This window comes from Atractosteus spatula, chromosome 17 (genome assembly GCF_055471065.1).
Source record: "Atractosteus spatula isolate fAtrSpa1 chromosome 17, fAtrSpa1.hap1, whole genome shotgun sequence".
Classification (NCBI taxonomy): Eukaryota; Metazoa; Chordata; class Actinopteri; order Semionotiformes; family Lepisosteidae; genus Atractosteus; species Atractosteus spatula.
This window is the reverse complement of record NC_142722.1, coordinates 3,591,020-3,615,946: the sequence shown is the minus strand read 5'-3', so window position 1 is coordinate 3,615,946 and position 24,927 is coordinate 3,591,020. Positions and strand designations below refer to the sequence as shown.

Here is a 24,927-nt window from a genome sequence, read left to right as displayed (position 1 = left end):
AAAATAATAACTAACAATAGTTCTGTACTCTGTTATTTTAGTATTACAGTAGATTCATAAACCAGATTTCATTCATATACTGCGCTTCCATTAATCTATGATTTGTTTTTTTTTGTTTTTTTTTAAAGAATTTTTGATTAAATGTATAAAGAATTTACAAATACAAATACAATCAGAGGATCAAATTAGGTACAAGAGAACAAACATAAACAGAAAAATAAACAGTTAACCGCCAGAGGCAATAAGTAAGTTATGTGATTAAACTGTATTTCTTACATATATCATATGTTTTCCGTGCTTTATTATTTCTCACATTTTTAATAGAATTTAAATAGTGTTTCAGCTCCACCTCAAAAGAACTAAAAAGGGGAGTATTATTAGACCATTTGGATTTATGGATGTGAAATTTACCAAGAATGATTAATAAATTGACTATAAATAAATGCTCTTTTTCCAAATTTTCTATTAAACAATACAATAAAATATCAAAATCCTTCAATCTAAAAACACCTTTAACTGCCTGCAAACAAAACTCTGTAAATCCGTCCAAAACAGCTTCACAAACCTACACCTCACAAATACATGCACCAAAGATTCCTTTTCAGCCCGACAAAAAACACACAGATCATCCTGCTCAGGCTTAAATTTAAAGAGTACTAATTTAACTGGATAAAACTTATGAATAATTTCAAACGATATCTCTTTAACTTTATTTGTAATACAAAATCTATCAGGAGTTGTCCAAACTAACTTCCCGTTTATATTTTCAAACATTGCATTCCAAAAAGACAAACAACAAGGGATAAAATGGGGTTTACAAAGATTCCGAATATGAGAATTGTTACATTTCTTATCCTTTATTTCCACATTAATCTATGATTTGTCTACTCAGTTTCCGCATCATCCGAAATTTCCAATTATCCGACATACCATCGGTCCCGGTTAGGTAGGATAATCGCGAGTGTACTGTACTAACACCCACGGGTGACACAGCCTCCACAGCGAGCCCAGGAGCTCTTGTCGGTTTCCAGTGTCACAATATCCGCGGTCTGCCCGGTGCAGAGGGGTGGGGTAACAGAGACAGACGATACCGGGACGTGTGCGTGCACTTGCGCCGATTGAGAACGGAGACGTGGGGTACTAGCGCCACCTGGCGCATGAATCCTTCAAAATCCCCGCAAGCTCTTTAAGCACCAGCGAACCGCGGCAGACGCGAATAACCGGAATGCGAAATGACTGTCACGACAGGACGTTATTTTCTCCTGCGCTGACTCTGGAGTCCGCGGCGGTTCCTCTGCGCCCCGGCCGAGGGGGTGCATCAGAGGCGCACGCCTCGCACCCAGCGTCGGAGCTTCAGTGTTAAACCTCTCCTGCCTTTTCTCTGCCATATGTATTGGTAAAATATGAACAGCGTCAGACTAGCGTTCCTTTTTGCGAATTCTACTGGGAATTCATTTTACTCTGAGAACAGCCGATTTAATTAGACAAAGTGGTGGGAATTCTACACCAGCTTCGAGAGCGTCGTCCTGTTTGTTAGTTAAATAAATGCTCTAGATTTGTGTTGAACATAATAAGGTTCATTTTTATAACACGTTTTATACAGTATGTGAAGTAGGGAGCTGCGTCAGCACGCGTAGGCTGCAAAGGAACGAGGTTTATTCCTGAAGAAAAGCAACCTGAAGAAGCCTCCACAGCCGAAACGTTGTGGTTCTTTTCAGTGTGGAATAAATCTGTACTTGTTCCTTTATAATGCAATATGCTTATATGTACGGAGCCCGGGAAGGGCCATCAGTAAGAAAAAAAAAGTTATATCGAGTGAACGATTTACAATTCGTGCGCACGAAATAACGTTTTCTAACGTTATGTATATAAAGGAACAAGTAATAACAAGTAATGCTGAGAAGAGAGAGAAAACACAACGTTTCGGCCGTTTCGGTGTCCTGTGTATATATATATGTTGTATATGAAATGAGATAGTAATGAAGACGGTGCAGACACGCACAGCACACCCTCTAGCGGACACACATATAATTACACACATTCTCTCTGCATACGTCACAGTTCACGCCCCCTTCAGTCAGGAAGGGAAGTTGGAAGTCTATAGGCCAGCTCATCCATCAATTACAGGGAGTTCGGCACGTCATACACACGCACGTATACACGGCTAGGACTGCGACTTTATTGGCTCATTTTGTTGTCAATCTTCATTCACTGTGCCCGCCCTTTCCGTAATGCTCCGATATGATTGGCTCAGTTCGGAGCAGGAAGTCAGGCTACACTGAAACAGAAACGCGCGTGTGGGTTGCAGGATGGTGCGATTCAAGTCGAGGTGAGGCGAATTGAGTTAATGTTGTTAAATGAGAGTTGACGCTCATTATCCCAAAGCCGTTAAAGGTTTTCTATCATCTGAGAGTGTGACAAGTTGTCGTGTTTTCAATATTGGCAAAAATATCAAATAATGTATGAGAAGTATAACTGAATTTATATTATATATAGCTGAATTTCTATCATAATTTCTGAAAACTGCTGTCCCATTATTGTAGATTTCTTCAATATCCTGCAGGACCCCTGGTCACCTGATCCCAGCAGGAGCCCCGCTCCCGGACGCGTTAGTGCATTTTCAGATGTTTAAACATGTAGATGCGCTCGGTCTTCCGCTGCAACGCTGCGATTCCCTCGGCCGGGTCGGGCCTGTCGAGGAGAAAAGGACCCGGCGCGGACGCAGCTCGGCCTCCCCCAGCGCGTCACCCTGTCTCTGTCTCTACAGATACCTGCTGTGCGAGGTGCGGACGTCGGACCCGCGGTCCCTCCAGCTGCTGGACGATCGCTCCGTGTTCACGGCCTTGAGGAACGCGGTCTCCCGAGCTCATGGCGACTACGGAGCTGGGGTCTGCGGCCTCTCCTTCGCAGGTAGCGCCTCCCGCTGGACGCTGTACTGTACCGCTTGCCCTGTCCTTCCTCTGGGCTGTGCAGCTCATCTCTCTCCCCCTGGTCTCCCGCAGTGAAGTACCTGAACGCCCGGACAGGGGTGCTGTTCCTGCGCTGCCGCAAGAGCCACTACCGCCTGATCTGGTCGGCGCTGCCCTTCGTCAGCAGCCTGGAGAGCCGAGGCCAGCGCCTGCCCTGCGCCGTCGACTGCCTGCACGTGGGGGGTGAGGGCTGCGACCCCGAGACTCTGCACACGCCCCCGGGCTGCCGAGGCGCTCACCCCTGTCCCTTCGCTTTCTGCAGGAACCATCCGGACCTGCCAGAAGTTCCTGATCCGGTACAACGCGCGCCAGATCCAGCGCCTGCTGCCGCAGTGTCGCAGCGAGGGTGAGGGGCGCGGGCGAGCCGGGTTCGAAGGGAGGGGCCTGTCCCTGGTATCGAGGGACGCAGCGGTGGCAGTGGGGCAGTACTGTACCTCAAGCCCTGAGCAGACATGATGTCTGGGGGTGCTGGGGTTCAGACAGAGATGTGTGGGGTGCTGTCTTTGCAGAGGAGCGTGTGGAGGTGCGCAGGGCAGTGATGAGCTGCTCACTGAAGGAGCTGGAGGGAGAGGAGGAGGAGGATGAAGAGGTCTGCTGACTAAACCAGCTGCTGGCAGAACAACAGGAGGATGAACCCCGAGAGCTGCCTTGGCCTGGCCCTGCTCAGCTCACTCCTGGCACCAAGTCTCGTGAACTAGACTCCCTGCACTCGTCTGAGGAACCTCAGTCTGGCTGGGGTCAAGAGTCCCCCCCTTGTAACGACTGTTCACAGATGCTCCTGGATCAGTACTGTACAGTTACTGCTGTGGTGTCCAGCTGTAGGCCAGCAGGTTTCTGGCGGGAGGGTCTGTCAACAGCATCACAACCCCCTCCTGGCACATGTGTCTTGGTCTTTAAAGATTCCAGACTGAGGGGGTCAGGTAGCTTGTAAAAAAAGAAGCTGGAGTTGAAAACCCTGCCATGTAGTGCATGTGCTGAATGGTTCGTCAGTGTGTATGTTTCTGTAGAGGGGTGAGGTTTCTGCAGGGCAGGGTCCAGAGCCACTGGTTTTTAATGAAGAATCTCAACAGACTGCCCGTTGCTTCATGCATTAGATGAATACATTTATTGTAAAAAGGCAGCACTCTGCATTGATTGTATGTTCACTACCCATTGAATAACTACAACTCTAACCAGTTCACTACCTTTCCAAAAACCCTGAAAGTTCCACTTATTAAAGTGTACCCTCACTAAAGCTCAGAGAGTCAGAAGGCATTTCCTGATTGTGCACAACTTTATTACTTCAATAGACGTCTCTTGGCTCGCTAAACAAGTCCTCTCATCTTTTCCACTTCAAAAACACAAAACAAGGAATCCAACACAAAATACTTCGTTTTTAAATATCTTTTTTTGTCAACGCCCCAAAACAACTCAAACAATTGCAAAAATGCAGTCTCAAGCTTCCTAAGTGTTGAATAAATTTAGCAGCACTGGAGAGAGAAAGTAAGCAATGAGCAGACTGAGATGGGTGAACAGGTAACATTTGGTCACAGTGCACACCTGGAGAGTTGCAGGTAAGCAATGAGAACACTGTCAGGTGGGTAGCAGGGCTCACAATGCATACCTGGAGAGCTGCAGGTAAGCAATGAGAACACTCAGGTGGGTAGTGGGGCTCATAGTACAGACCTGGAGAGTTGCAGGTAAGCAATAAGAACACTGTCAGGTGGGTAGCATAGGTCATAGTGCACACCTGGGGAGAGTACAGTTCATACTTTGTTCTGTATAAGTAGTGGCAGCAATGTCTTAGTTATTTGGATACTTGTTGAGATTGGTATCTCAGTAACATCACTTAAGGGTTAAGCAATTAAGAATTTTATTAAGGGACAAACAATTGGCTGCTGCTGCCTACTGTTGTAAAAGGAGGTTTCCACACTAACAAGCTTGACTGCCTCACAGTGGTGGCCTGGCTCACTGACTTTACTGTCTGGGCCATGAAAAGAGATGACTGCTCACAGGGGCCTGTGCAGGTGCTCATAGTTAGCAGGCTGAGAGCTCTCTGCTTACAGAGGGCACACATAATGATCTGACCCTCACACTTACTGCAGATTCTAGGCCCCGCACTCAACTGCAGACTGCCAACAGAACACAGCCATCAGCCCAGGTTCCGATATGAAGCGGGTCCTTGTCGCACTGCCCAAGGCCTACTCCTCAAACAAAGGAAGAACAGAAGTGGGGGTCTGAAAGTCCTGTCCCCAAGAGGCAAGGGGTCCCCAGGATTCTGCACCTCCTCAAGATCTCCTTTAACTTGACTTGCCCAGTGACATTTGCCCCACACTCATCCGGAATTTGGAAATTTAGAAACTATCCTTAAGCCCAGGTGACGCAGAGCAGTTCCAGACTTAATAAACTAAATTGCTAGTTGATCTCACTTGTCTAAATGTGGTATTTTAAGATCCTCACTGATGCCTTCCTATTCCCCATAGGAGGGTTCAAGTTAGGTCCCTCAGGAACAAGAGGTGCCAATATAAAGCCAGGGACCCCAGTCCTGGGATCCGGGGGCCACAGTCCAGCAGGATTTCTAGTTAAGCAGGTCTTAAGCTGTTGACTGTGTCCCCCAAATCTGGCTTACTTAGTGTGACCCCAGGGTGCGTGGTGTGTAAGGAGCCTGGGGGCAGGTTGGTGAGGTGAATACAGGCTGCAGCAGGGGGTTGACAGCGCAGCAGCTCCAGTGCTGAGTGACGCCTCCTATTTAGTGTGAACCATCGAAGTGCTGAACAAGAGCTTCTGCTTCCTCTTCCTCCTCTTGCCACCCTTCTCCTCTGAAACACAGGAAGCGGAGATTAGCAAGCATACAGGTGCCCCACGAGTCGGCGCCGGACTGGGCTCACTGTGCAACTCACCTGCAAGCAGGACGGGCTCGGCTGGGGCCTGGGAGCCGTGGTCCAGCTGCAGCAGCGCTGCCTCGAAGGCCTGGCTGAAGGAGTTCTGGAAGCTGGGCACTGGGACCCGGTCCGAACCATCGCTCTCCCCGTCGCTGTCCGGTGCTGGGGGGACGAGGAGCACATCTGCAGAGTGAGGGATGGGAGGGGGAGGGTTAGTCAGGCTGTGCTGCCGAGGGTAGGACGGAGTGTACAGAGCGGACTGTGTGGAGAGACTTCAAAGGCCAAAAAGAAACAAGATGTGTGAGCTGAGCTCTGACTGTGAAGCCGAGCCGCATGCTTACAGATGGACAATCTGCTTACCGTTCTTCGGGGGGACCTTGGGCCAGCTTTCCGCCCGGGCCTTGCCATCACGCAGCATCTGCACACAGAGACACAGACGGCACCGTCAGCGCACAGCACTCGCCTGCGGAGCGACCGGCCAGCTGGACTCAATCACATCACCAGAACTGCCCCCCTGCTGCCCTTTTGTCCCCAACACTGACCTGCGCAAAGGAAGGGCAGTGGGAGTCATCCTCCAAGCTGCCCACACAGGCCGGGGGGCTGTGGCCCCTCAGGGAGGGAAACACTGGACTCACAATGTCTGTAATGCAGAGAGGAAGACGGCACATCGACATGAAGTACTGACAGGAGGATAGAGCTCTCGGAACACGAGCACAGCATCCAGGTGCCACACGGGCCAATCAGAACACAGTACAGTGTGCGCTGGGGTGACCCAGGCACTCCTACTCACCAGACGTAGGGCTGGAGCTCAGGGGGGAAGGTGGGGGCAATAGAAACTCTGAGTGCGCTGGAGGGCTGCTGTCAGCAGGGGGCAACCCAAACGCTGGGAACTGCTGCAGGTTCTCCAGCCCGATGTGCACTTCCGGGTCTGGAACACAGAAGACATCAGGGAGCTGGGGAACAGATCCTCAGCTATACAGTCTTCCTGCCCGTGTCTGTGTCCCAGTCACCCAGCAGACCACCAGTCCTGTCTCCCCCTTTCCAGCCCCCCAGCTCAGACCTACAGCTACACTGCCTCTCTCTCTCAGTCCCTCAGCTCAAAACCACTAGCCCACACTCCCTCCCTCTCTCCCTCACTCACATTTTCCTTGCTTCTTGTTCTCCTCAACCTCGATGCGTTTCTCTCTCCGCCTCTCGTCTCTTGCCTTCTTCTGGCGAAAGCGCCTCCTCTTTTCCAGGTCATCTGAAAGAGATGGGGGCACCTGTGTGAAACCGCACGCTGGACATAACTGCAGCAGCACCCACCTGCCCTGTGCAGTCACGTACCTGCAAAGGTGTCCAGAGTCACCTTGGACAGCAGGGGGGGCTGCAGAGCCAGCTCGCAGATACTGAACTCGCAGGTGAGGGGCAGGTGAGACAAGTAGCGGTGGCGTCGACGCAACTCCTGCAGACAGAGGTGAGAGTCCAGAACAACATTCGCTGACGTTGTGCCCCCAATGCGTCTCCCCTCGCTGAGGGTGAGTGCCCCCCGTGTGTCTCTCCTCGCTGACGGTGTGCCCCCCGTGTGTCTCCCTGCCTCACCTCACCGACGGTGTGCCCCCCGTGTGTCTCCCTGTCTCACCTCACCGACGGTGTGCCCCCCGTGTGTCTCCCTGTCTCACCTCACCGACGGTGTGCCCCCCGTGTGTCTCCCCCTGCCTCACCTTACCGACAGTGTGCCCCGTGTGTCTCCCTGCCTCACCTCACTGACGGTGTGCCCCCTGTGTGTCTCCCTGCCTCACCTCACTGACGGTGTGCCCCCTGTGTGTCTCCCTGCCTCACCTCACTGACGGTGTGCCCCCTGTGTGTCTCCCTGCCTCACCTCACTGACGGTGTGCCCGTCAATCTCCACCACGGATGCAGTGATGGTAGAGGGGCTGCACTCCAGGCTGCCGTACTCTCTCACGAGGCAGCGCACGTTCACTGGGTGCAGGAACATCTGCTGGCCGTCCTCCGCTGTGGGGACAGATGGACAGGAGTCAGTCAGGTGGACAGAGCGCCTTCCCACTCCAGTTCTTACAACAGACAACACACAGTGGCCATCCCTACCCTGGTAGAAGTAGTAGTAGGGTCTGTTTCCTGTAGTTTCGGGCACGGCCTCCTGTTTGCTGGCCGATTCTGGCACAGAGGGTTCCTGTTTCAGGTCTGGTTCTGCTTTCAGTTCTGGCACTGGCTCCAGCTCTGGTTCGGGTTCCAAGACCAGAGGGGCCTCTGAGGGGACCTGGGGAGGCTCCTCACACACAGAGTCAGGGAGGTCAACAACCTCGTCATCAAAGGCAGAGGAATACTGCAGTATGGGCTGACAGGGAGGGAGAGAGGGAGAAGGTGCTTATGGTATATATATTATGTTAATGCACAATCATCAACAACACACAGACGCTAGAGGGGTCAGTACCTTGCTGCTGCTTGTGGAGGAATGGGACTCCACCCCAGGGGAAGAAGGAGGCTCATTCAGGGTCAGGGCAGACAGACTGAGCTCAGCGCTGACCCCATCTCCTCGGGCTGCTTTCATTAACACTGCCTCCCTCTCCTATAGTGATGGCAACAGAAAGACACTGTGACAATGGGACACAGACAGTGTCTTCAGCCTGTGCAGAGCAGTGAGACCACGACATGAGGACAGAGCTTCCTGTATGAAGCAGCCTTAGAGACAGAGAGGGTACCTGCAGCTCGTGTAGGGCTGCCTGTATGAAGCAGCCTGAGGGACAGACGGGGTACCTGCAGCTCATGTAGGGCTGCCTGTATGAAGCAGCCTGAGGGACAGACGGGGTACCTGCAGCTCCTGTAGGGCTGCCTGTATGAAGCAGGCCTCAGCACGGTCCTGCTCTTCCTGCAGCTGTTTCTCCAGGGCAGCCCTCTCCTCCCACACCACCTGCTGCAGAACCTGCTCGTGAGAGGCCAACAGCAGCTTGGAGTACAGGCTGAAACTCTGGTCTGCAGACACACAGGGAACACAATCAGACTCCTCCTGCTCAGCACTCCAAGCCACCCTGGGTCTTATCACATGCACGTTTTTTCACAGATTACAAAGAAGAGAGGAAAATTCCGATTTAGGTTTTGTGGGCTTCTAATTCATCACCAGTGTAAGGTCCTGAGCTGTTGGTTTGACAGCCAAGTCGGACTGTGACCCTGTCACCCCAAGATTAAGCTGTCAGGCGTAGGAGTCCTTCCACACTCACCCCCAAGCCGGATCGGCTCCTCCACCTTGACCCACTGCGAGCTGGGCAGTGCCACTAGAACCCCCTTCTCCCGGCGCATCAGCTGCATGGTGATGGTGTCGCCCACCAGGTACTGGCGTGTCTCCATGGCAACCACGCTGCAGAGACAGGCATGTCACACTGCGCACTAGAGACAGCATGCCCAGCAGCCCATCCCTGTACTGCGTGCCATCAGCAGCACCGCGTTAGCAGACAGAGGTTAACACCAAGCTGAAGGAGAAGACTAAAACTCTGGAGACAAGACACAGGTAAAGGCATATTCCATGCTGAAAGGAAAATAAAAGAAGATGTAGAGAAGAAAGCCTGCAGAGGCTCCACCGCCATAGCATTGAATCTCTTTTCTTTTCCTTTCAGTATGAAATAAACCTTTACCTGTTCCTTGCAGCCTACGCATGCTGACAGCTCCCTACATGAACTCTGGAGCCGCCAGCTTGCTTGTATCCTGTGTGAGTCTCCTGGCAACCCAGACTTACCTCCTAACTACTTGAATTTAGATCACTTTAGTGGCCAATTTCTTGGATTAGTTTTGTCTTTTCGCAGACCCCAACTTGCTCTCCACAAGACACAGAGACAGGGAGAGAAGCTGGGGGTCAGAGCGCAGGGTCAGCCATTGTACGGCGCCTCTGGAGCAGTTGGGGTTAAGGGCCTTGCTCAGGGGCCCAACGGAGTAGGATTCCTCTGTCGGCCGCGGGATAGGAACCGGCAACCACAGGCAAAGATCCTCAGCCACCGCACTGCCCCAACTGTGACTTGACCAACAAGATTTATTACTCTTAACTGGACCCGTGCACCCCAGCTCTGAGGCGCAGCTCTGAGCGTGGCAGCGGCACCCCCTGTTGGCCGACTGACCTCTTGAGATCCTGGCTGTGCACTGCCTCGTAGCAGATGGGGCACTTGCTCCAGCTGCGCTCACTCAGGGACAGGAAGTGCAGAATGCAGGGCCAGCAGTAGATGTGGCCGCAGCGCGTTATCTGGGCGGCGAGCGGTGGGTACAGGCAGATCGGGCACGAGGGCACCTCGTGGCTGTAGATGCGCTGTTGATGCACACAACACAGAGGCGAAACGAAGAGAGGTCAGCCTTACTACACTGCCTAGCATTCTGCTGTGGTGCACTGAACTGCACTTCCCTGCTGATCTATAGTTCTTTGCGCTATACTACCCTACATGCACTGCGCTGGTCTATAGTTCTTTGCTCTGCGTTTTCCTGCACTGCGCTGGTCTATAGTTCTTTGCTCTGTGTTTCCCTAGACTGGGCTAGTCTATAGTTCTAAGCACAGGCCAGCACAGTGTCTACACTGCAACGGCTATACTCACCACCTGCTGGACACAGTCCCAGTTGACCAGTGTGTCCGGGTCGGTGAAGTGGGCAGTGTAGTCCTGATCATCCATCACCACAAACTGGCAGCTGGGAACAGACATGGGTCAAAATCCGGTCAGAGAAGAGAGGATAAATGGCGGAGATTTACCTGTTAGCAGCATTCTGCAGACGGGTGACTGTGTAAAGTTGGAATTATGCCAGGCTCTGCCTGAACCCTGCCCGTCCCCGACTCAGCCTCGGATCGACGTGGCTGCACCGGTCTTGACGGCCGGTCGCTGCACTCACTTGGCCTGGAGGAAGAGCTCCTTGTTGAAGGGCTTGTGCTTGTGGCCCCACTTGTTGCGGCGGCCCCAGCCGCTGTGGCCCTCGGAACCCTGTCCGCTGTGGCCCCGTGGCTCAAAGGTGAAGTTCAGCAGGTGGTTCAGGCTAATCTTCTTGGGTCCTGCAAACTGGGCCGGGCTGAACTCAGCCCGCTGAGCTTCTGCTACCTACGCAGGGGAGACAGAGAGAGGGAGAACGAGAGTCACAGTTGGTCACTTCAGACTCCGACGGCTTCAGCAGGCGAGTCTACAGAGTCACGGGCGGCAGGACCCCAGCAGGCGAGTCTACAGAGTCACGGGCGGCAGGACCCCAGCAGCCGAGTCTACAGAGTCACGGGCGGCAGGACCCCAGCAGCCGAGTCTACAGAGTCACGGGCGGCAGGACCCCAGCAGCCGAGTCTACAGAGTCACGGGCGGCAGGACCCCAGCAGCCGAGTCTACAGAGTCACGGGCGGCAGGACTCCAGCAGCCGAGTCTACAGAGTCACGGGCGGCAGGACCCCAGCAGCCGAGTCTACAGAGTCACGGGCGGCAGGACCCCAGCAGCCGAGTCTACAGAGTCACGGGCGGCAGGACTCCAGCAACTCACAATTGGCAGCCCACTGCTGCCAATAAGCCGGCCCTCGCTCTCTGGGGGCCCTGGGCAAGAGCTTGAAAAGGGTCCCCTCCAGATCATGGTTTGCACAGACTATTATCAGCTCCCAACATACACTTATTTTACAATTTAGAACAATCAAATCCAGAAAAGAGCTATATAAGTGTAATTATCATCAATTTCTGATGGACACCTTTGAAGCACAAGGAGGAGTCAGGGACGGAGCCTTTGGCAGTGCAATGGTTGCCCGTTTCCAAGACGAAATCCCTCAGAGGAGAAGTCAGAAGCGTTTTCCCAGAGGGCAGACATAAGGCAGCCCAGCACTGAACCCAGTGCCCCCCTGGGGGCACAACCTGGACCTGCTGCGTGGAACAGGGCTTTCTGAGCTGAATTCCTGAAGGGGAGCTCATTCCTCCGATGCACTCGAATAGGGAACAATAGGAGTCACAGCCAGGACTCTGGTGCCAGTTACAGTCTAGATACCGACATGAGCAGGTCTCCCCCAGAGTCCCCACGCCAACTCCACTCACCTCTTCTCTGCGTCCCCCTCCTGTGCCCCCATACTGCCGGCCTCCACCCCCTCTCTGGGGGGGCCGCTTGTCAAAGGCCTTGCCTTTCTGTGGGGGGGGGCGGCGCTGGCCGGAGAAACTCTCTGTCTTGGGGAAGGACGGCTCCCGTTTGCGGCTATAGCGCTGCTTCTGTCCGCTGCCATTCTTGCTGTCTGAGGGGGAGAAGAAAATCAGAACAGTGACCAGTAGGATCAAGCGAAGAAGGGCTCTGCACACACCAGCAGTGACTGCACACTAATTACATGCCATTCTGAGGAGAGAACCTCTCGACAGAAAGCACTCTGACCTGCCTGTAATGAAAGATGCGTAACATCAGTACAGATAACATCACCCTTTTCCACAGGAGTCATTTTAACCTGTTCCCACAGGTCTGGTGGCACATAGCCTCTGTCCAGTAGTTTCTCCTGGTCTCTAACTCAGCTACGCACTCTGGGAAACACTGGAGCCAATTTGGAGTTTCCAAACACTGGAGTTTGGAATCAAGCGCTCCTGAATCCCCAGGAACCCCGTCCCTGACTCCCCTGCAGCCCCTTAGTGGGTCAGGAGGTTTAAATTCAGCATTGGCCACCCCAAACACGCACAAACCAGCCACTACTTAAACTCCTAGAGCCTTGCCTGCTCTCCTAAAATGACCCCTTAACCCTAATCCAGCATGAGCCGCCAGCCGCCAGCGGATAAGGCTCTGAGCTCTCAGCCAGCTGGGATCAAGCATGCAACAGACTCCCACAGCACACCAGTCCACACCAGCAGAGCAACCACTGGCACCACAGCTACTGCAGACCACTACCACCCTGAGAAAACTGACACAGGCCGAGAGCGACAGACAGACACACCTGACACACAGGCCAAGAGGGACAGACACACACACACCTGACACACAGGCCGAGAGGGACAGACACACACACACCTGACACACAGGCCGAGAGGGACAGACACACACACACCAGCACAGGCTGAACTTTATCAGAGAGAAGCTGCAGTCAGCTGAGTCAGTCCTGCACTGTACAGATATCAGGAGGAATGAGTTATGTTGGCAGCAGAAGGAAAACAAGTGAGGAGGAGCTGCTGGCAGAATCAGCAGCACAACTGCACACAGCACAGTCAACCGGCCGGTACAATCAGCCGCACACAGCACAATCACAGTTTCACAGCCCAGTTATGAGTGGACCTGCAGCGGGGCATTTTCGCCCTTGAAGAGCACTGATAACTCGCACCGTTCTTGTCAAAACACTTCGCTTAATAGTGACATGAATCCCCTGCGTTACATTTCTTTCCTGTACTGCCCACCCCCGGGGCTCCACCGTGACGAACGGGACAGCGCCACAGAAAAGCTCTGGAAGGTGGATGTCCCACTCTCGCACAGTCCAGCACATCTGCAAAAAGCAGAGGGGGGTCGGAGGACGAGTCGAGACCCACGCCCACTGCCGTTTCCTGGCACAGCTCTCCAAAAGCCCACCTGAGTCCGCACTGTGTCAGTCAGCAGACCCGTGCGCACTGGGTCACCCAGGGCAGCAGTGAGACCAGAGATACCTCGTCTTTCTGTCCCTTTACAAGTCTGAGACCTTTACACGCGTCGCTGCAGTATATATACACGGGGGAAACGGACAAACTCGAACTCGGTTATTTACACAACAGCAGCGGATGACGTCACCGGTGCCGTAAACAAACACTCGGGCCCACGGGGTGGCGGGGAAGCCTCGGCCCACAGTGCGGCACCTCCCCGCCTGAGAGCGGCGCTGATCCGGGCTGGGATGGAACAGAGTGGCGCTGCTCTTATTTTACCTGCTTTGGGTTTAGAATCGCCCGAAGCCGGTCCGGCCGAACCGGATCTGGGCGGGACCTTGCTGCTGGCGTTGCTGGTGTTTTTCTCCATGTCTGTGCTCCTGATGCGGGTGTTGGTGTGGGCCAGCTCCGGCCAGTCGAGCATCAAACGGGGCGAAGGGTAGGGGAGAGAGGGAGGCAGTGCGAGAGCGGAGGATCAGGCCAGGGCCCAGGCTCATTGCGTTCAAACACGGATACTCCATCACGGCGACATCTTGACCACAGCGCACACAGAGAGAAACCGAAGAGTCGGGCGTCACAGAAAGACAGAGGGGCAGAGCTCCGAGAGACGCGGGATTAAACAGCGCAGCACGGCGGGGCCTGGACCCCTGAGGCTCCGCAGTTAGCTTTCCTTCCCAGGAGAGACGCCGAGCCCCTGAAGGGAGATAGCCGGTCTCCGATAGGAGGAGAACGGGCTAAAACAGAAAGACAGTTTCGCAGAAACACCAACGCGCCGTGATAATGGCGACGAGTCGCCAAGCAGGAACCCCCGGGACCCGGATGGGGCTCGCATTTATAGACTCTCGTGGGAAGTGAGGGATTGTGGGAAATGTAGTTAATTTCTACTACGTCCGCAGCAATGTTTTCCTCCACTCTTCGAAATATATAATCGCTTTATTTACATGTATAACAATACGTCACGATATTTATTAGCAATACTCAGAGTGTATTCTGCTGAGACTTCATATAGATTGTGAGTAAAATTCTTGCACTAAATATCTGTCTAGTTTTCCTTTAAATCACGAAGTTTAAAATTCTACAAATTAATCACTCTATTTGTAATAATTGGTAGCGTAAAACATGTTCAGGACAGTTTATACATCTACAAAATAGCTTCACTGGGATGAATTAAGATGTTCAGGATAAAGTCATTAGAGAAAGAGTTAGTCTGAGGCTGTCAGGATCAAATATTTCAGTCCCATTCACATTGCTCAAACTGGACTAGACAGAGGATCAGACGGACATATCTTTAATTGTAAATTTTTGATTGTCCATAACATTGGCATTGGCAGCATAGTCAATTAGTCTTTCAATTTAAATCCTTTTGCTGGATTGTGGTACAACCAACTCTTTAACAGGTTGATCAATTGACAATACATTTAAACTCATACCTGATGGATCTTTCTATCCCAGAGATCTTTACTGGAGTGCATTGAAGGGTCTTACTATTTGAGTATGTAACTGAAGAGGGTTTGCCTTTTGGACAAGAAATACGAGACACTGATTTACACAAAGAGTGGTGGGAGTCTGCACCAGCTGTCCAGCCAAGCTTTCCAAGGATTCTCCAAGAAAAAGCTGGATGAGAACCTCTGACCACTACGTCTCTGTAGAAGTCGGCCAAAGCCAGGACTGCCAGTCCACCCAGGAGAAGTCTTGGACACAGTCAGCTGTGTGAAAGACCTTGCTGCCCCAGCCAGTAAAGACCTGGACTGGACTGACCATGTGGGTGAGACGGGCACCACAGGCTCAGCTTCCTTCTTGCCTCCCAATGAAGCATAGGAAGAGCCCCAGTCTGAAGGGCTCCTGGGCTTGCAGGCCAGAGCTCATCTCTTCCTGTTAGTCACGTGGTTGAGGTGTTATGGTGGTGTGTGTGCAGACGTGTTTTTTGGGGGGAGGCAGGATTGTTAGATCTCGCAGCTGCTGATTCTGACCCTCCTGCTGTAACAGAATTGCTGACAGACTACAGAAACACCCCAGGCCATGGCAACATACAACAACTTCAATATTAAATCTGGAGACTTCTCCCTCAACATGGCTTTTGAGCTGTTCTGTCCAAGACCTTTAAACTCAGAGATTTGGTCACAGTCTGTCTGCTGTTCCTCACAGTCTCCCACTAAAGTATCAGCCACTAAATTGCAATTTCTTATTTAATAACTAATTTGCTTAATTATTTTCTTTGAATGATTGGGAAAATGTTGCAAGTAATATGACTTCTACAACATTTTAAAGTTTGTATTAATTCACTGGGGCACAGAGAGACAGTGTGGGATACAGACTGTGAGACACAGAGACATTGGGAGAGCTGGGCTGCTAGACTGTCAGCCAGACTCCCAGATCAGAGCTGTCTGATCCACTCCAGGTTTTCCTGCGAGCTGCAGGAGATGGAGTCCAGCACCGGGTCTGAACTGTTGGGAGTGAAGTTCGAGCAGTGGATTTACTGTAGAACAGCACGACTTTTCTGACCCATCAGTACAATGTGTTCAACAACCGGGAGTCCACAACAAGGGAGTAGCTATACAGCAGTGGTAGAGTAGTGTGATTCTCTCCCTGAAAACTTTTATTAAAAAAAACGTCAATTGAACGAGCGCGAAAAGGTTGCTGTCCCAGAGGTATCCGCCAGGAGGCGCTCTATGCCACCGATCCCTGTCCCGTGTCCTGCCCTCCCCTCCTCTCTCCCTCGCAGGTTGCTAGCTGAGGAATACCAAACAAAGCGCTCCCGGAGCCCCACCCCCGCGCTGGATTTCCTCCAGCAGGCTAGGTTGCTCCCTCTGTCCCTCGGCTGGGGTTGGCTGGACCGAGCCAAACAGAGCTGGGCGCAGCCCTCCCTCTCTCCGCCCGGATACCGCGGACGGCAAAACTTCTCACCCCTCCCTCCGCTCCCCCGTCGCGCTGCGGAGGAGCAGGGGATTCCTGATCGCGACGCGTTTACTCCGGTTGAACTCGCCCGTCCGGTTGGGCGCTCGCTGCCTCCTCCTCCTCCGTGCCTGGGATCCCTGCTCGGCGAGGTTTGGTTGAGGTGCCACGCAGCTCCAGATACGGGGAAGGTGAGGCGGACGGGCAGGTGGGAAGCGCTCCGCTGAAGTTGGCTGCGCTCTGGTCCTTTTCTCCCGGACCGCCAGCGGGAGAGGCGAGGCAAGGAGAGGGGAGAAGAGAGCAGGAAGGGCAGAAAAGTTTCCAGCTGCCTCTCGGGATAAAGCAGAAAGCGGAGGAAAAGCTGCCCGGATCCCAGTAAGGTAAAGGCGGTAGTAAACAGAGCTTCGCTGCTGCCGGGAAGCGGGGCTGTGCTCGGGGTTACAGTCGTGGCCGCGGGCCGTGGGTGATCCCGTCTCTGTCTGTCGTGGGAATGCGACTTCTTCCTACTGCTAGGATTTGCAGCCTAGAGGTTTATTAGTCACCGATTTGAGCCGCAGTATCGGAGAGTGTCAGTGTTCCCTCTATCACGCGTCTGGACGTCGAGATACTTTTCTCACACTCGCTCACTTCTGGCCAGAGCTGTGGGCACACTCCACTCCACTCCACTCCCACTCTCTTACTCCAGCAGGAGCTGTGGGCACACTCCACTCCCACTCTCTTACTCCAGCAGGAGCTGTGGGCACACTCCACTCCCACTCTCTTACTCCAGCAGGAGCTGTGGCCACACTCCACTCCCACTCTCTTACTCCAGCAGCAGCTGTGGGCACACTCCACTCCACTCCACTCCACTCCCACTCTCTTACTCCAGCAGCAGCTGTGGGCACACTCCACTCCACTCCACTCCCACTCTCTTACTCCAGCAGGAGCTGTGGGCACACTCCACTCCACTCCCACTCTCTTACTCCAGCAGGAGCTGTGGGCACACTCCACTCCCACTCTCTTACTCCAGCAGCAGCTGTGGGCACACTCCACTCCCACTCTCTTACTCCAGCAGCAGCTGTGGGCACACTCCACTCCCACTCTCTTACTCCAGCAGGAGCTGTGGCCACACTCCACTCCCACTCTCTTACTCCAGCAGGAGCTGTGGGCACACTCCACTCCCACTCTCTTACTCCAGCAGGAGCTGTGGCCACACTCCACTCCACTCCACTCCCACTCTCTTACTCCAGCAGGAGCTGTGGGCACACTCCACTCCACTCCACTCCCACTCTCTTACTCCAGCAGCAGCTATGGCCACACTCCACTCCACTCCACTCCCACTCTCTTACTCCAGCAGCAGCTGTGGGCACACTCCACTCCACTCCCACTCTCTTACTCCAGCAGGAGCTGTGGGCACACTCCACTCCCACTCTCTTACTCCAGCAGGAGCTGTGGGCACACTCCACTCCACTCCACTCCCACTCTCTTACTCCAGCAGGAGCTGTGGGCACACTCCACTCCCACTCTCTTACTCCAGCAGGAGCTGTGGGCACACTCCACTCCCACTCTCTTACTCCAGCAGGAGCTGTGGGCACACTCCACTCCCACTCTGTTACTCCAGCAGGAGCTGTGGGCACACTCCACTCCACTCCACTCCCACTCTCTTACTCCAGCAGCAGCTGTGGGCACACTCCACTCCACTCCACTCCCACTCTCTTACTCCAGCAGGAGCTGTGGGCACACTCCACTCCCACTCCACTCCCACTCTCTTACTCCAGCAGGAGCTGTGGGCACACTCCACTCCCACTCCACTCCCACTCTCTTACTCCAGCAGGAGCTGTGGGCACACTCCACTCCCACTCCACTCCCACTCTCTTACTCCAGCAGGAGCTGTGGGCACACTCCACTCCACTCCACTCCCACTCTCTTACTCCAGCAGCAGCTGTGGGCACACTCCACTCCCACTCTCTTACTCCAGCAGGAGCTGTGGGCACACTCCACTCCCACTCTCTTACTCCAGCAGGAGCTGTGGGCACACTCCACTCCCACTCTCTTACTCCAGCAGGAGCTGTGGGCACACTCCACTCCACTCCACTCCCTCTCGCGCTGCTCTGAGTCACTGCCTGTTATTCCTTCCTCTTCCTCCTGGAGGCTGGGGGCAGTTCTCCTCTGACCTGCTCCCAGGCTCTGGGGTTTGAGGGCACCTTCACAGTGAAAGTGTGGCCCCTTGCGCTGCCCTCAAGTGCCCCACAGTGGAGAGGGGACCCTGCTGGCCAGCGGGGCTGCTGTAGGGAGCTGCAGGATGAGCTCGGTCAGATGACTGTCGCTGAGAACTCGGCCCTCACGTGGCAGCCAGCTGGGGAATGCTAACTGGAAGACAGGAAGTGTCAGATTACAACAACAACGCACAGCTGGCAAAGACCACTGCAACGTATTCTACAGGAAGTGTCTGAAAAACAACAGCAGTATTTCTGAAGAGCCCAGTCTGTGTTGTACACTCCTGTGTCTGTGAGGTCAGGCTGACTGCTGTCCGGTCTGTGCTGTACACTCCTGTGTCTCTGAGGTCAGGCTGACTGCTGTCTGGTCTGTGCTGTACACTCCTGTGTCTGTGAGGTCAGGCTGACTGCTGTCCGGTCTGTGCTGTACACTCCTGTGTCTCTGAGGTCAGGCTGACTGCTGTCCGGTCTGTGCTGTACACTCCTGTGTCTGTGAGGTCAGGCTGACTGCTGTCCGGTCTGTGCTGTACACTCCTGTGTCTCTGAGGTCAGGCTGACTGCTGTCCGGTCTGTGCTGTACACTCCTGTCTCTCTGAGGTCAGGCTGACTGCTGTCCGGTCTGTGCTGTACACTCCTGTGTCTGTGAGGTCAGGCTGACTGCTGTCCGGTCTGTGCTGTACACTCCTGTGTATCTGAGGTCAGGCTGACTGCTGTCCGGTCTGTGCTGTACACTCCTGTGTATCTGAGGTCAGGCTGACTGCTGTCCGGTCTGTGCTGTACACTCCTGTGTATCTGAGGTCAGGCTGACTGCTGTCCGGTCTGTGCTGTACACTCCTGTGTCTGTGAGGTCAGGCTGACTGCTGTCCGGTCTGTGCTGTACACTCCTGTGTCTGTGAGGTCAGGCTGACTGGTGCCCTGCAGTATGAGAATTAGAGATCGAGATGCAAGTGGCTGAGCAGATTGAAGAGGCAGACAGGGAGAAAGTGTACATTTTGCAATGCAAAGGTGTGTGATGCATTAACTCTCTGCAGTGCTCCAGGCACGCAGTGGGGGGTGGGTGAGCGAGAAGGGCAGTGTGGCAGCCCTGTCAGCTCTGTCAGGCAGTAACATCTTGTGGAGCTGAGTGGGTTTGAACTGACCACTTCCTGCTCCCTCACTCGCTCGCTGGCGTTTGGCAGCATAATCCTGCCTGGGCATCCTTCCCAGTGACAGCTACACTCACAGGATTTCACCGGCTGTAATCCCTGGATTGTGGGTGTATTAATGCAAAATCTGCTGTGTGTTTCAGTGTAATCCAAGAGAGTTAACTCTCCTCTTCAACCCTATGTCCCTGCGCACCCCCACCCCAGAGATCGGGGGCGGGTATGCCACACATAGATTACACACACCCCCTGTGAAGATGAGACAGGTACAGAGCAGGAGAGTGGGGTCGAGCGCAGTCCCTGCGCAGGAGAGAGGGGTCCACAGGCAGTCTGTGCAGCAGAACAGGATCTCATCCACCAGCAGGTTCCAGGGGACAGCAGTCACAGCAACATGGGCCCCCATTTCAGGAATGGGGCGATTCGCTGTCCAGTTGGATATGTGTGGGAGACCCTGAGGTGTTCAGACTGAACCCCATTCCTGCAAGGGGAGAGTAACGTGTGTGAGACACAGGCCAGCGCTTCCTGTCGGCTGGCAGCAGCGTCACCGTGAAGTTTCTGTTACAACTCTGTTACTGGGAGAAAGTTATCAAGTGCAACGTTCCCTACGCTTCAATACTGAGAGCTGATAAAAAACAATTTCTTGCTGACTTGCATTAATCCGATGACGCCAGGTCTTGTCTCCACTTCGCCGGTCTTGATGGGTATCTGCACCCCTCACTGCCAACCTGTCTCACTGGCATCTCTCTCGCTCACAGGTGACGCTTCCTTCCTGTTTCCTGTGATGACATCACTGCGGCGTTGACTGCCAGGCAGGTAGGTGATTATGGGATGTTAGATGTGACACCATTGATGCTGACACTGCTGTTACTGACATCGCTGACATTGCCAATATTATTGATGACATTACTGTCCCTGCTGGTGCTACATTTAGAGCTAAGAACAGGTGGCGGTTCTTTACACAAAGGTTGGTGGTAGTCTGGAACAAGCTGCCCAGCGATGTTGTTAAAACTGACACTTTGGCTTCTTTCAAGAACTGGGACTGGTTGGGATCCTCAGATAGGTTAGTTGCTATATATCAAACAGTCTAGATGGGGTGAATGGCTCCTCTTGATTGTGCCTGTCTCTGCTGAGAATACCACTCTGTCTACTGTTGCCATTTTTACTCCTGTTGGTACAAATAGCACTGCTGCTACTCCCCCCCTCTCCCCCCTCTTTCCTTCTCTCTCTGCGATCTGCTGACTGCAGTCTGGGACTCGCGCAGGGCAGACTGTCTGCTGGATAATTTGGGATAATTTAGGAACTGCATGTGCAGCTGGCTTTGAGCACACTACAATGACAGGTTATCATGTGGCACCTGCCCAGCCTGTTGTTCTGAGCTACTGCAGTCAGGCACAGCTAGTGCTTGCGGTTGCAGCAGGGCCTGATGCAGAAGGGTGGTGTTTATTGCGGGCACCAGTGGGGGTGATGTTGTGGCTTAACTGGATAGTTCCACTGTCAATGTGTCTGGGGAATGAAGAAAACTAATTTTATGAGGCTACTGAGTGCTGTTCCTCTCCTCTCACACTCCCCATGAATTCACACACTGACACACTCCTGACTGGACTGGAGACACTGCTGTCCTTCTCCTCTCACACTCCCCTGAATTCACACACTGACCCACTCCTGACTGGACTGGAGACACTGCTGTCTCTCTCCTCTCACACTCCACCTGAATTCACACACTGAGACACTCCTGACTGGACTGGAGACACTGCTAGAGACACTGCTGTCCTCCTCTCACACTCCCCTGAATTCACACACTGACACACTCCTGACTGGACTGGAGACACTGCTGTCCCTCTCCTCTCACACCCCCTGAATTCACACACTGAGACACTCCTGACTGGACTGCTAGAGACACTGCTGTCCCTCTCCTCTCACACTCCCCCTGAATTCATATACTGACACACTCCTGACTGGACTGGAGACACTGCTGTCCCTCTCCTCTCACACTCCCCCTGAATTCACACACTGAGACACTCCTGACTGGACTGGAGACACTGCTAGAGACACTGCTGTCCCTCTCCTCTCACACTCCCCCTGAATTCAAACACTGACACACTCCTGACTGGAGTGGAGACACTGCTGTCCCTCTCCTCTCACACTCCCCCTGAATTCACACACTGACACACTCCTGACTGGACTAGAGACACTTCTAGAGACACTGCTGTCCCTCCCTCTTTCTGCTGACTCAGAGACAGAGAACAGGGACGTCACAGTAAGAGCCTGTGGAGTAAAGTCCAGGGTGTGCCTGGTCTGTTCTCATTGTGACAAGGAGGTCCCTGGGAGAGGAGAGCAGTGGAGGGACGAGTCAGATCAGCAGCTGTGAGTGAGAGCAGACGGCAGAGTCCTGTAGTGGGGCAGCAGATCGAGGGGAGAGGAGCCCCCTGCTCTGAGCTGCTTGGACAGGTGAGAGTGTCTAGCAACAAGCTCACCGTGGGGTGGGAAGTATCGGGAGGGGTAGGAGGGGTGCATGCTGTGTGTGTGTGTGCCCTGTGCTGTGAGTCAGTCTCAGCAGTCTAATGAGCAGAGTGTGAAGAGCTGCATGTGTGTGTTCCCTCCCCTCCCCGCATGCGTGTGTGTGTCTCATTCTCTCAGCTGCTCGGCAGCTTATCAACCTCAAATTCTCACCCAGACCCCCAGGCGGACCCATTGGTTTGTTCCAGACACCCTCTACTCTCTGTGTAAAGAAGCGCTTCTATCCTAGAGGCTTCTGCTCTTCATTCCACCTGTGACTTTACTTCATCTTACCAGCACAGCAAGGAGTTATTGTCTTCACATGGGGCTTCATCAGGGTGGTCAGGGATTAAATGGAGGTCAGACTCCCAGTGCATAGCACTCTGCTCCGCTCCAGGTTTTGCTGTGAGCTATGATGCTCTTGTACAAGCTGCACTGGTGAAGCAGATATACAACGTGTGCATCTTAACTTCTCACCTCTTAGGCTCTCTAATGCAAATTTACCCAAAATAAGGTAAAACGAGAGCGCTCTGCAGCAGCTTGCAGTAAGAGCTGGAGCGGATCAGACCACTGTGCAGCAGGAGTGTGGTCGGACTGTGTGAAGCTCACCCAGGCTCGGCACCGTTGCTGGTCCAGAGTAGTGCCCAGCTTTGGAGAAAGGCTGCGAAAGACTGGAATCAGTGCAGCCTGTTGCAAGCGATCCTGGAGAGGGAGGCCAGATCAGGCTGGGTCGGGAGATGCTGGAGATGCTGACTTGGTTTCTCTCTATTTTCTTGCTCTCTGCAGTTGCAGGGCTGTTGATGCCCCTGGGGGCCCATGGCAGCTGAGGTGGGAATGAAGTCGGGGCCCCCCTCTCTGGGGGAGCGTGCGGGGGGGGATGGGAGACCAGGAGTGGGGGCGGCACGTGCGCACCTGAGCCCCCTCACAGACTCCAGCAATAAGGTTCCCCCTGAACCCACACCCAGATCCCAGGGGAGCCTCATTCTCCCAGCCGAGCCCGCCAAACCCCTCCCGGGCCCCAAACCCCGGCTCACCCCGAAACCTTTCACTGTGGAGCGGCCCTCTGCCATCCGCCCCATCCTGGCCCCCAAACCGAGCGCCAAATCAGAGGCCCGCCCTGCTCCGGCTAACACCTCAAAACCCAGCCTGGGCAGCGTGCCGGGGCCCAGTGCCAAGCCAAGCCCCAGCACTCCAAACACCACCCCAGAAGTGCCCACTGGATCGCCATCCTTTAAACCGAGCCCCACCCCCAAGCCAGACCAGAGCCCTGGGAGCGCGGCGCCCTGCACCCCGCCAGCGAGCGTCCAGCCCCAGACGGTGACGGTGATCGGGACTGCAGACACCCCCGGGGCTGGGCAGGGCCTTCGGGGGTGCCAGTCAGCAGAGTGGGCGGGGCGGACGAGGGCAGAGGCGGAGCCAGAGGAGGGGGGCAGGGCCAGACGGGCAGGAAGTGGCATCACCAGGGCCAAATCCATGGGCTTCCTGATTCGGGCTGAGGCCAGGGGCGCAGAGGACAGGCAGCAGGAGGGGCAGGACCGGACCTCAGGCCTGGACACCCCCTCACAGCTCCGGTCCCGGGCCAAGCCCAGCAAGCCCAGGCCGGTTTCTGCCATGTACCCGTCCAGCTCGAACCGGCCTGATGCCTCCCCAACCAAGGACCCGGGGACGAGACCCTGGGTAGCGTCGCGCAGACCCCTGTCCTCTGACCTCACGGCGAAGTTTGAATCCATCGGGCTGTCTCTGCACAGCAAGGCCGGGAGAGCTGCGCACAGCAAGGAGAACAAGCCGGACAGCGCGAAGGAGGAAGAAGAGGAGGAGGAGGAGGAGGAGGAGGAGAATGCACCGGCCAGGAGGAGAGAGAGGGTGCTGGAGAGAGGAGCCGAGGGAGTGAGCCCGAGGGACCTGGAGAGAGAGAGGACTGCTGCTCCAGAGACTAAGCCCGTGCCTGAGGAAGCAGAGCCCAGCGGGGAGGGGAAGGAGGAGACACTGCCTCCTACAGGCGGAAGTATTAAACGCCGAATCAGCCAGTTGCTGGACTCCTCCTCCTCCCCCTCTTCTGGAGGTGGGGTCAACACACAGGGGTCAGCCCCACCCCTTGCGGATGTGGAGCCGACTGTGGGGGTGAAGCAGCGAATCAAGGAGCTGACAGGAGCAGATACGCCCCCCGGCAGGGCGGAGCCCCAGAGGAGATCCATCAAGCCCCGCCCACTGCCCGTGGACCTCACTAGAAGGTATTGAAGTCTGTCTGGAGTGTGTGTGTGTCCAGAGTGCGTGTGGGGAGTGTCTGTGGACTCAGCTCTGTCTCTGTGCCTCAGGTTTGTTCGGGAGAATCCGTCTCCCTCTGGGAATGAGGTGACGAGGAGCCGCTCGGAGAGCGACAGCGATGCCCACAGAAAGGTGGGTCCCCTGAAAATCTTCCACTTGGCCAAAAATACTCCAGTCAGTCTTTGGGAAGGTATTTGTCTGAAGCGTAGCTCTGCAAGCACGGAGCAGCACTCTCGCCCTGCAGCCTGTCCCTGTGCTGGCCATGCTGCGCGGAGAGCCGGATCTGCATGCGGAATGGGAGCGGGGTGCTCCGACACTCCGGCCTGCGCCTGTGGACTTGGCTGCGAGCACAAGGGAAGGACAGCAGCTCAAGCCTCTGATCTGCTCGCCAGTCGCTCCCCTCCTGCTTTTGTTCTCCTGACAAAGGCCTGCAGATCCTATTACTGCTCAGGCCTTGTCTGCTCACTTTGAGCCACTCTGCCCCGGTCGCTAACAATAAGGCTTTCAGAAAGACCTTTCTGCCTTTCTCCTTCTCTCCCCTCGCCG

At 54.3% G+C, this 24,927-nt stretch overlaps 3 protein-coding genes across 5 annotated transcripts in view; 2 read left to right on the top strand and 1 right to left on the bottom strand.

Moving 5' to 3' along the window:
- Window positions 1-2,268: 2,268 nt before the first annotated feature.
- On the top strand, window positions 2,269-4,203 carry pop5 (POP5 homolog, ribonuclease P/MRP subunit). Its single transcript, XM_088936186.1, has 5 exons — window positions 2,269-2,329; window positions 2,768-2,910; window positions 3,003-3,152; window positions 3,232-3,315; window positions 3,479-4,203. Exons 1-5 carry the CDS (start codon window positions 2,310-2,312, stop codon window positions 3,565-3,567), a joined length of 486 nt encoding a protein of 161 aa, XP_088792312.1. The 5' UTR covers window positions 2,269-2,309; the 3' UTR covers window positions 3,568-4,203.
- A 20-nt stretch (window positions 4,204-4,223) lies between these two features.
- Window positions 4,224-14,202, bottom strand: rnf10 (ring finger protein 10). The gene is made up of 17 exons (XM_088936185.1): window positions 13,671-14,202; window positions 11,850-12,040; window positions 10,691-10,893; window positions 10,402-10,492; window positions 9,937-10,121; window positions 9,049-9,185; window positions 8,643-8,803; window positions 8,265-8,399; window positions 7,919-8,168; window positions 7,692-7,825; window positions 7,157-7,274; window positions 6,972-7,073; window positions 6,621-6,758; window positions 6,373-6,470; window positions 6,191-6,248; window positions 5,849-6,013; window positions 4,224-5,767 (listed from the first exon to the last, which is right to left on the bottom strand). Exons 1-17 carry the CDS (start codon window positions 13,813-13,815, stop codon window positions 5,694-5,696), a joined length of 2,385 nt encoding a protein of 794 aa, XP_088792311.1. The 5' UTR covers window positions 13,816-14,202; the 3' UTR covers window positions 4,224-5,693.
- Window positions 14,203-16,245: 2,043 nt separating this feature from the next.
- Window positions 16,246-24,927, top strand: part of LOC148818832 (uncharacterized) — a 29,359-nt gene continuing 20,677 nt past the window's right edge. For 2 of the 3 annotated variants that reach the window (XM_088935556.1, XM_088935554.1), the window contains exons 1-4: window positions 16,246-16,663; window positions 20,376-20,433; window positions 22,903-24,347; window positions 24,432-24,513. In XM_088935556.1, coding sequence (XP_088791682.1) covers window positions 22,933-24,347; window positions 24,432-24,513 — 1,497 coding nt within the window. In that variant the 5' untranslated portion in view covers window positions 16,246-16,663; window positions 20,376-20,433; window positions 22,903-22,932. Of the gene's footprint in view, window positions 16,664-20,375; window positions 20,434-21,934; window positions 22,069-22,902; window positions 24,348-24,431; window positions 24,514-24,927 lie in introns of all 3 variants that reach the window. The other variant, XM_088935555.1, reaches the window with a different exon arrangement.